Here is a 10,567-nt window from a genome sequence, read left to right on the forward strand (position 1 = left end):
AAATTCCTCCTAGTGGAGCTTTGTCTTCAGTGGCTATGAGAAAGCTGGGCCAGTAAATACAGGGGCAGAATGGAATGGAAACAATATTTACAGTGTGTATCTATGTTGAGTAGCTGTCAGTACATTTCTTTGCAATAAAATCTAGCACCTGGCTAAGTTTCTGCTAAATGGAGGCCCTGATGCTGCCCTCTTGGTACAGATGGATTGTGAGCAGCGCTGAGTGCCAGCCACGGAAGATGAGGCCAGGGACTCCAGCTAGTCCCAACATGCCTCAGGTGGGGGAACCCTGGCAAATATCCCCTTGGGTAGGGGAAGTCTGGCAAAATACTTCTCCCCCCAAATCCTGCATCCCTGACGGTCCAACACCTAGTAATGGTACCACCCTTATTACTGTTTCCCAAAGAGCAGCCAAAGCATAGGCATAGATAACAAATCTTTATTTGACTTCAGAAGCAGACAATCAGATGCTAACACAAAGTGGAAGTGATGTGCTTCATTCAGGCTCCATCTACTCACACCAGTTCACACTGACATATATTTCACTCTTGATAATCTAAGAGGTTTTATTGGGGTTTGGCTGCTTTCTAGAATCTTTTTTTATTTGCTGATCTCAAGAGTTTTTTCCTAAGCAAATTCAATAGCTTCCTTGTTTATTTTCAAGGCTATATACATGCAAAGCCATCTCCTTGGCTGTTTCTTTGCCTTCACCTTCAGTCGAAACTGTCTGTATCTTCCTTCATGTCTGCAACCAGCTGCTTAGAGATGGGGCAAACATACTGGCTGGTAATTGCAGCAGCTTCCCTGGCATCACTGTCCGAGTGGCTGTTGGGAGGGAAAAAATGAGTGATAGTTTGTTATTCCTCAGGGCACGGACTGCAGGAAATGTGACAAAGCCACCTTGTAAAATTCAAAGATGACTCCAAGGAGCAGATGTATGACAGAGGGACCCAGATCATGGCTGCCTGCAGCCAGGCACCCCACAAATGCACAGGCAAGCCTATTGGTGTTATCGTCCCCATTTATTCTAGGCAATGTGGACAAGAAGTACTAAGGGCCAGCTTATTCCTCCTAATTTTAGTGATTTAACAGTGAGATGTCTAATTGAAAGCAGTTGGTCGCTAGGGAGAGACAATGTCCAGATGCTGGGACAGCCCATCGTGAGGTGTGTGTTTGCATCAATAACTGAATCAAGACAGGGTAGCAAAGGCTTTCTATTTTAACTGTTAGATCAGGTTTCCAAATGGGATGAACAATTGTTTCAGTCCAGGATGACAAGTCTATGATTAGAAAAAGATATTATTTCATTTCCCTGGGTTTTATTATTTTTAATAACTGGCTTTTATATGGCACTTCTTAGCTGTAAATCAATGTCAGCTTTGCTTTAGGTAAGGCAACATTGAGTGCCAGGTGGGCTTGGCACGTAGAAATAGAGATTACCGTGAATGCAGGCACAGAAGTCAATTGAGATTGCACACAGCCGCATGCCACCTTGCAGTTAGACTAAAGCATTTGCTTTTCTAGCTCTGCTAACCACCCCTGGGAGTGTGGCTGCTGGCAGAGTGACAGAAGGTACAAAACTGTGTCATGGAGGGCTGCAATTCAGCAATGACAGTCCCCGAGACAGTGCCTCACAAGCTGGTGGGGAATGAGGCAGTAGTGATTTTAAAACATGGACAATTTAATAAATCTTCCACCCTTCCCCTTTTTAAGGATATTTTTGAGGATATCAGCTGAGCCCTTCTGATCTGCTGCATTACATCAGACTTCTGCACTTCGTGCAAAAACTGGGCATTTACAAGTTACTAAAAGTCCTGTTTTGGCTTCAATACTGCGGTGATCAGGGCCATAGAGGCGACAAATCCGTCCCACCTACCTGGTGTTTAGAAAGCTCTGGTACAACCACATAAAGCAAAGCTCCTCATGGCTGTTTTCTTCCTCTCTCCCCTGCACATCTGTGTTGACTGGGCCTGGAGAGCTCGTTTAGATAAAGAAAATTAATAATTAAAAAAAAAAATAGTGTAACCACCACAGCTGTAAAGCAGCACTGCTGTCTGGAAGGCAGGTTCACGCCCCCACCAACCTGCCCCATGGTCCATGCTCTGTTAACCTGCTGACTGCCACCATAGCTGTGCAGGAAGAAAAAGAAGTGTTCTCTTCAAATCAGGCTCAGATGCTTTCTGGCTGGCAAAGGGACAGATTTTAAAATGCACTTAGACTCTGCCTCATTACCCAGTACTAGCATGTCCTTTCACCCATGGATATATACCTTTTTCCAGCATTTGGAAATTAAGAATCTTCTGCATCTGCCAGGATTTTGTTAGTGGTGCATGCCCCAGAAAATGTCAAAGCACCCTAAACAGATGGGAAGGAATCAATGCACTGTCTCTGCCTTGAAGAAAGGACCAAGCTTGAAGGAAATCTCTCCAGGCAATGCTCTCCCTTCATAACATACCAGTGGCAAGGGCAGCAGCAGTTGTCAGTTGCATCACAGTGCGCCACATATTATAACCTGATGATGTGCTCATATACGTGGCTTCAGTGGGAGCTAGTGGCCTCATATTTCGGCTGGATGAAAGACCCTATATTGGCCCTATATATGATTATGCCTAAAGCCTGCCCAGTTTGGCAGTCAGAGCCGTGGGTGGGGACTATGAAACCCAGAGGTCTTCCTCATTCCGCTACAGAGCCCATTTATCTACAAACATTTTCTCAGGTTCTTTACATGAAGTAGGTAAATCACCTACAACTTTCCCCAAAAGGCTAAATCAAAATGCAAACAAAAAATCCCAGGCTGTGATCTGATGTAAAGTTTTGTGTCCTATGGATTAAGCTTGAGATGCATATGCAACAGATAATGTTGTTTTATGCTTAGAAATGGCCTCAGTGAGAAGGTTTGTGTCCTGCTCTGCCTGCTGTGACAGGCAGGGCAGGCTGATGGGATATCTCTGCCATTGCACAGCAGCTCCAGGCGCAGCCTAGCAGGAGACCAAGCCCCAGCCCGCTTGCCCTTGTCTCGAGTTTTCCAACTCACTGGTCATGCCACCCCCCTTTCCTTGGAGCTGAGACCTGCCTCCCTGCAGCCTGCACAGCCCAAGCTGCCTTCCCATTCCCCAGGAAGCGGAGCTCTTACCTGCGCTTGCGGCCCATGAGATTTTGAATGAATTTCTGAACCTGAGCGTTTCCTCTCATCTTGCTGTATTCACTGGTAAACAGACCATCTGAGTGCCTCTGGGACCTGCGTCAGGGAAAATACAGTACAACGGCTGCTCCTGCCAGCCATGTGATGTGGGACTTATCACAAGACACAGAAGTTTCTCTCTTCCCACCATCAAGGAGCCCTGTATCCCTCCCCTTCTCCTCTTCTGTCTCCTTTCATCTTGGGCATCTTCTGGATGAGGTCAGTGCTCAGGCTGGCTCTGGAGCTGGAGACAGCTCAGCTCTGTGAGCATCCCTCTGATTGCTGGGATCCCATCTCCTGCTGGAGACTTCCATGCCCCAGGAGGGTGGTGTTGGCTGGTCCTTACCTCTCCTTGAGGCCCACCAGGTGTTTGACTAGCTGCTGCACGTAGGCATTGCCATTCATCTTGCTGAGCTCACTGTGGAAGAGCCCATCAGCATGTCTCTCAGTCCTGGGAGGTTGGAAGAGAAAAAAAAGGTGAAAAGGCATGGTTTTAAAACCAGAGAAGAACAGGCATTTAAAACTGCTCCCTCAAGGAAAGAGGGTCCCAAACAAAGATGGGCAAGAATTTGTGCCAATTGTGGCAACATTTCACAAAAAAAAGAGCAAATCTTACAGGAGTTTAAAAGAAATATCTTTGTTAACCATCACACAGAAAAACTACCTGCACTTGCTTCTTACTAATATAATCACCTTACCATAAGGATATGGGAATGTGAGGCCAACACTGATTCAGCACAAAAGAGTAGGACAAGAGACTGGAGAAGTAATAAATTAAACACTCAGCTACACAAACCTTGAGGAACAGGTAGATAACGGTGGCAGTACCAAAGACTAGCACTCACAGGTGACTGATTGACAAGCTATTAAAAGAAGTGCTCAAAGCCTCAGTAAGGTTCAGCCAGAGCTATTCAACTTCAAGCCAGCCTAGCCAGTGGGTAGGATAAAAGGTCTGGGGTCCAGCTTCTGGAGAGACCGTGTGCGTGTGTGTCTGTATGTCTGTGCATGTGTGTCTCTCTCTATGCCAGTACAGTGCTAGGGAAGCCGGGCCAGGCACTGGTTGTGGCCATGGAAAGGCTGCAAGGGAGTCTCAGATCTGTCCTCTTCCAGCCTAAGTCCTTTAGTCTCTCTGTGCTTTAATTGCCCCTGCACAAGTGGGAGGAGAGACAACCCTGCCAAAGTCTTACATGCAAGATTGTGAACTGGTGAACTTGGAAGATGGACTATTTTTGGTTATGTTTTCCTGGGATTAGGCTATTTGAAACAGAAACTTCTACCTCTATCAGCCTTTATCAACCTAGCAGGAAAACAGGCTCAAGAGTGGTTTTTTCACTGTAGTTTGATCTGCTTGGGGTCCTGATTTTTCTCCCGAATTAAGTCAAATCAATGTTTCCACTCTTAAGCAAGAAAAAATATTTACAACATTTGCACTCATTTAACTAAATCAATTTAGGGAAGAAAAAAAATCCAACAGCCAAGCAGCTGCAAGTTCTGGAAGAAAGATAAAAGGCTGACTTTATAGCTAGCAGGCTTTTTGAACAAAAAGCCATAGAGAAAAAGGAAGCAGAGGCACAAGAAATGCTTACCTCTCCCGGGATGGAAGAGATGCTGAGAAGTGTGATAGGACAATCATGGGAATAATTAGTTGCCACAGACCAGTTCTCAAGGAAACCATGTTCTCTCCTGAATTAAAGCACAAGATTTTATGAGCAGCAGAATAAATGACCTTGGTCTTTGTCTGGTACAGTTCACATGCCACACAAAAGACATCGCTGTATAAGTAACACCACTATACCTAAATTAGGCAGGAATTCCTGCCAGCAAAGATAGTATTTCTTTAAAATACAAAAGACTAACAATTCAAATCATTCATGTTGCCAGTTAGTTGGAAGTTGTTTGTGGTTGTTAACCCACCACCACCACCATGTAGTCCTGGAGCACGGGTCTGAGGTTGGCTGTGTGAGGTGATGTTTGTGCTGGAGTTCTGCTGTAAGTCAGTATAATATGCCTTGAATATGCAGGGAGGTATCATGTGAGTTAATCCATCAGCAGCACAACACCATGAAATAAACCCCATTCTACTATAAGTCTTTGAGAGCTGAGCCTTCAGGGAGAGGTTTTAAAGCACCCATGAAAACATCCCACATGGACAGCTATTAGTATACCTAGAGGATGCCCAGGAGAAATATGTTTGGGTCTTTTCAGACAACATGTACCAAATAAAAGTTCATCTACACACAGGAGAAGAGAAGGGCTCTTGTATGTGCCAATATCTGCCTATCCTCTAATCTTTCAAGAAGGAAAAAAGAAATAACACACATTTTCAGTAGCAGCAGAACCTCATATTTTGTTTTCTTACTGAAATAAAAAGAAAAGCATATTTTGTTATCACAAGCCATTGCATGTTTTTCCCTTTTATTTGCAGGCTCTTTTTGCAGCCCTATGCCTGCAGAGATGTGTACGTGCCTTTATAAGAGGGTGCTCATATTTCCCCAAGGATTACACCAGAGCCATATCTGTAATTTATAAGATACCTGCCTTCCTCCTGCACAGAAGCAAACCTTGCTTTCTTAGTCACTGTCTTGGAAACTCTCAGATTTTGCTAACCCAAAATCAAAGTCCTCCCACTTTGGTTTTATTTTAGTCTGAAACTAGACGGTACAAAGAGCATTAAAGGACTGTCAGAGTTTCCTGAACACTTTCTAGCCACCCTTCTGGGATTGTTTGCTACTCTAGAGATACTGCAAGATGAGAAGAGGCAAGAGGAGGAAGGACAAGAATGGGGGATTTATACAGAAATTTACTCACTGTAAGCCACAGCACAAATATTTAATGGGGATTGCAGAGCAGACAGGTGAGAGGTTTTGCATGATTAAGGAGCCATAAGCTTCATCTCACACACACTTCTGATGCTTTAGTGCTGTGTTTTCCTGCCTGATTTGGCTTTGAGGGGGATAGAATAAGTAAAACAAGAAAGACATTTCAAAGATCAGTTTCTTATCGGACTCCAAACAAACCAGACTCCACGGTACTGCTTCCCAGCCAAGGGATGTGAAAGAGCTGAAAAGAGCCACGAGATCCAGAGCACACCAATCCTTCAGGGAAGGGAAACCTGGATCCTGAGTTTGTCCTTCCTTGTGCCAACCCTGGGCTGGCATTTGTCTTGGAGCACCACATTTAAGAACCCATTTTAAACCCCATCCCTAGCTCCAGAGTTTCCCCACTCTTCATAACCTTTCTAGCTAATAATCAAGTGGATCAACTTGTCTTTTCCCTTTCTGGACATAACTTTGTCTTCCCTGTGCAGATCATATTTGCTTGCTGAACTTGCCAGGAACAATAATGGCTGTTGGGGAACTTCTCCTGTGTATCAATAATGATGTATTGCATTGGTTTTCTTAATCAGTCAGACCCCAGGGAGGAGGTAGATCTTCAGAGTGATCACAATAGAGCTGTTTAACCTTCTTAAGATACTTCCGAGCTTTTATTGCTCTCCCCAGTGATGCTGGCTTTCAATAAATGCAAACTCCTTAGTTATATGGGACCTCTAGCTGAAAGAAGTATGCACCAAGCCAGCCCAGGACCTGGGAGCATCTCAGAGCTTTCCAGCAGACAAATCCTACTGCTGAAATGTCAGACTGCACCCAAAGGCTTTGCTGAATCAAGGTTCCCATCACCCTGCGTGAGCACTACCTCTAGGAGAGCTTCCAAAAAGGCTGGTACACAGCCAGTTTGCACACCTTCTTGCTCCTGCCCACCCGTGGTGCTCTACCTAAAGCTAAAGACCATGTATTTCTGGAAGCCATCTGCTCCAGCTGCTGTTTGGGCTCCATTCTTTCCTCTGGTTACTCCAGAGGAAAAAAAAACCCACATATTACCAGCATTGCTGTTCAGGAGATCGATGGCTTCATGACAATTGCTCAGCAAAGCATTACGGAGGCCTGAAATCCACCACCCAAAAACTGAAAGAGGGGAGAAGGCAGCCCATCCAGCCTGACCATGTCAGCACAGCGGTACTCACCAAACCGTGGTCACTCCAGGCCCTCAGCTGTCTCACGGCTACGATGCACCACTGGCCCACTCCTCTCCATGGCCCCCTATAAATCTGCAGCCCTTATCAGAAACAATTATTTGGGTAAAGATATGAATATGAGTAATCATGATTAACAGCAAATAGTGCATCCAGGCTGGAATGTCCTTTTAATTACTTTCTAAACCTGATCAGATCATTTGCAGCAGTTCGATGGACTGTATTTCTGCTGATATAATTCCTGCTCTAATAATTCCTGCTTCTGCATATAATGACAGTAATTCATTGGACAAACATCCCTGTACCAATTGATTCATTATGATTGTCATCATTATCTCTCCTCCTGGCTTTAATTACTTCTTGATAGGAGCTTAATCTTCTTTTTTAAGCCTGGCTTGGGTTTTGTTTGCAATGCCAGGAAGAGTCGGTGAGTGTATGTGTGTACCTGCGATTTGGCTAAACAACATGTCACTTTTTTAGGGCAAACATTGTCTGATCAGTAGGACGAGGGCATGACTTTTGGATGTGGGGATAATACTTTTCAAGCCATGGTTTCACAGCCATGTCTGGGAAAGGTCTGCTGAGAACAGACTGTATCACAGCTTCAAAGAAAGAAGCATACTTATACATGCACAGAAAACATCCTGAATATATTCCCTGCCTTTGCTGGGGTTTGGAGCTGGTTGCTCTCAAATACTGCTACTAAAGGTGACACGGAAATGGAAGGAGAAAATAGGATTATGCCCTTTCTCTCCTTCTTTACGTTGTATAAAGCAGCTTGGAAGGATTAATCGTTATAAATAAATCTTCTTACTTCCAACTGGAGAAATAGGAGCTATATTACACTTTTTCTTGTCTTTTTCACTTATCTTTTTTTCTTTGGAAAGGCAGAGGGCATCCCCATGACTAGAGGGCTGGAAGGGACCTGATTTTCCCCATCATCTTTCCCTTGGAAGAATAACCCACATACTGATTAGCAGCAAGCTTCAGCACTACTGCATGTGACTGCAGGCTGCTACCAGACCCCTGCAAAAGGGAGGGGGAGAAACAGCAGTGAAAAGTCTCCCCGTTCCAGGACAGGAGGACTGAGAGGTACCATGGCCACCACTTGGACAGAGGAGTCCACTTTTCCTTTGAGACAGTGCAGGTCAGTCCTGTACACGTCCAGGCATTTCCCAACCATTTTCCTCTCCTTTCTGTAACAACTGCTTTCTTCAGCTCCGTTAGTGCTCTCATTCCTCCTGCAGCCCTCCCACCATCACTCTGATACAACTTTCCGTAGTGTTACAGCCTCATTCAATGCATTTCCTCTCTATGCAACCAGGCGTGGATGCGTTGTGAGTCACATCTTTCTCCCATGGCAGCTGAAAGCTCTTCTGAGCACCCATCCCTGCTTTTGGAGCCCCCAGTGACATTGGTGACATCTGCAATGCTTTGTATTGCCATGCTAATGTCTTTTTGTTCTTTGCATTTAAATATTCATATTTTCTGTATTCATATTTTATGTCTGCACCGGTGGTGGCTGGCTTCAGCTTGGGCTCATGGTGTTGCCAAACATCTACAACTGAGAAAGACCATGTAGGAACAAGGCAAGGAGGAAAAGAAGCTTATAAAAAAAAGGCTAAACAACACATAAGGAGCTAAAAATTACTGATGTGATTTCCTTTCCCTCACAAATAACCTCAATGGGTCTGAAACACCCCCAAGCTCTTGGGGAAACTGTTCGCCATGAGAATCTAAACGGGTTCTAGGTAAGAGGCACACAGAAGACATTGCAATGACGAAGTGGCCCCATGATGGCAGCAGAGGGTGAGTAACAGGAGAGAAAAAGCTTCTGCGGACTGGAAGAACATGAACTAAGTAACCTGATTTATCTACTTTGCAACAAAAAATGGGGTTTGCCTTGCAGCAGCAGTGGCAGACAGTGAAAAGGTGAAGGGGTAGAAAAGTGTGTGGCCATGCCCAGCACTGCTGCAACATAATGCAGGTGACAACCACGGACTTGAACTTAAATGCAGCTCCTGAGGCCCCTGATGAGGAAATTGAGGACCATGCAAGGAAATTCAAAAGCTTTTGCAAGCTGCAATTTATACCTGAATAAACTGGAGCCCAAACTAAATCCCCAGTCCTGAAACAACATCTGATTCTCCTTTAATCAGAATTAACATTAAACCCTCATCAGGAGACATTATGGAAACAGGAGTGATAAACAATACTGCTTAGCAATATCAGCTGAATGGAGCTTTGTGAATTTGCGCCTTACTTTTCCCATTCTCCATTTGTGTGAGCATTCAAAGTGGGAGTGGCGATTCCCCTTGCCTGCATCCAGCAGGCACAAAGCATGATTAAATCATCCATTAATCACTGTAATCTAACCCATCATCTCTGTGCAGCACCATTGCAGAGAAAAGCTCCCCATCATTGACTCTAAGAATGACAATGGAAAAGGAAATTATTGCCCTCATCTGATCCCTGCTCCTTGCACAGCTGTCGTACCCGAAGCTGCAAGAAGTCAGGGCTGAACTGGTCCTTGCCACCAGCTGCCAGTGACTTACCTGTTCATGGGACATAACACCATTTTACAGGATGTATAGCAAAGTGCTGCAAACAGGTAACACTAAGGAGTGCTGAGGCAGTGCATCAACACTCCTTGAAGAGGGCAGGGAGAGACACCACGGAGCAGGAGGGAGAAGAGGTCTGTAAGCCTTGGGGCTATCCCTGAGCAGGAGATGAGCTGCCCTGAGGACGTTGCCAGGTGTAAAGCCACCATGATCTTTGTACAGTCGCTAGCGCTTAGGCTTGACACCGACTGACATGTGCAGCGTGGAGAGACCCGTGGTGAGCTGCATTAAGTAAATCCAGTTGCCACGGGTGCAAGGGCTATTTACAGCAGCTGCACACTGTTGGCTGGGGACACCCTTGTGCGTGGCAGCGAGCAAAGGTTATGAAACAGAGAGGCCATCCCCACTTCGACACCGAGGCTCTGCATTAAAGGGTACCTAATGGCTAGCGCGCGCAAGCGGACCCATCCCAAAGGCATCAAAGCTGAGAGTGGCATAGAGGAAGGCCTTTTTTCTCCTCTTTACAGTGGGAGGCAGGGGTCACCAAACCTGCAGTGTGAAATGCAGCATCTTATAACTATTTAAAATGTATTAGCCCCAAATTTGGCAATATTTAAGGAGAGCACATGAGCCTGGCCTTTTTCTATGTTGGAGAAAAAGACACAAGAAACTGCATTTTGAAAAAGAGAGGGTTTCATCATAAAGCTAGGTATCCTGACCCCACACCGCAAGAAGGATGCAGGCAGATTCTCAAAAATCACAGAATCACAGAATCGTAGAGGTTGGAAAAGACCTTTA

General features: G+C 45.1%; 1 protein-coding gene across 1 annotated transcript; it reads right to left on the bottom strand.

Annotated features, from left to right (window-relative positions):
- Positions 1–710: 710 nt before the first annotated feature.
- Positions 711–4,853, bottom strand: SCT (secretin). The gene is made up of 5 exons (XM_075501447.1): positions 4,765–4,853; positions 3,525–3,629; positions 3,131–3,235; positions 1,874–1,975; positions 711–822 (listed from the first exon to the last, which is right to left on the bottom strand). The coding sequence occupies exons 1-5, from the start codon at positions 4,851–4,853 to the stop codon at positions 711–713; spliced, it is 513 nt and encodes a 170-aa protein (XP_075357562.1).
- Positions 4,854–10,567: the final 5,714 nt, after the last annotated feature.

Source organism: Mycteria americana, chromosome 5 (assembly GCF_035582795.1).
Source record: "Mycteria americana isolate JAX WOST 10 ecotype Jacksonville Zoo and Gardens chromosome 5, USCA_MyAme_1.0, whole genome shotgun sequence".
NCBI classification, from domain to species: domain Eukaryota; kingdom Metazoa; phylum Chordata; class Aves; order Ciconiiformes; family Ciconiidae; genus Mycteria; species Mycteria americana.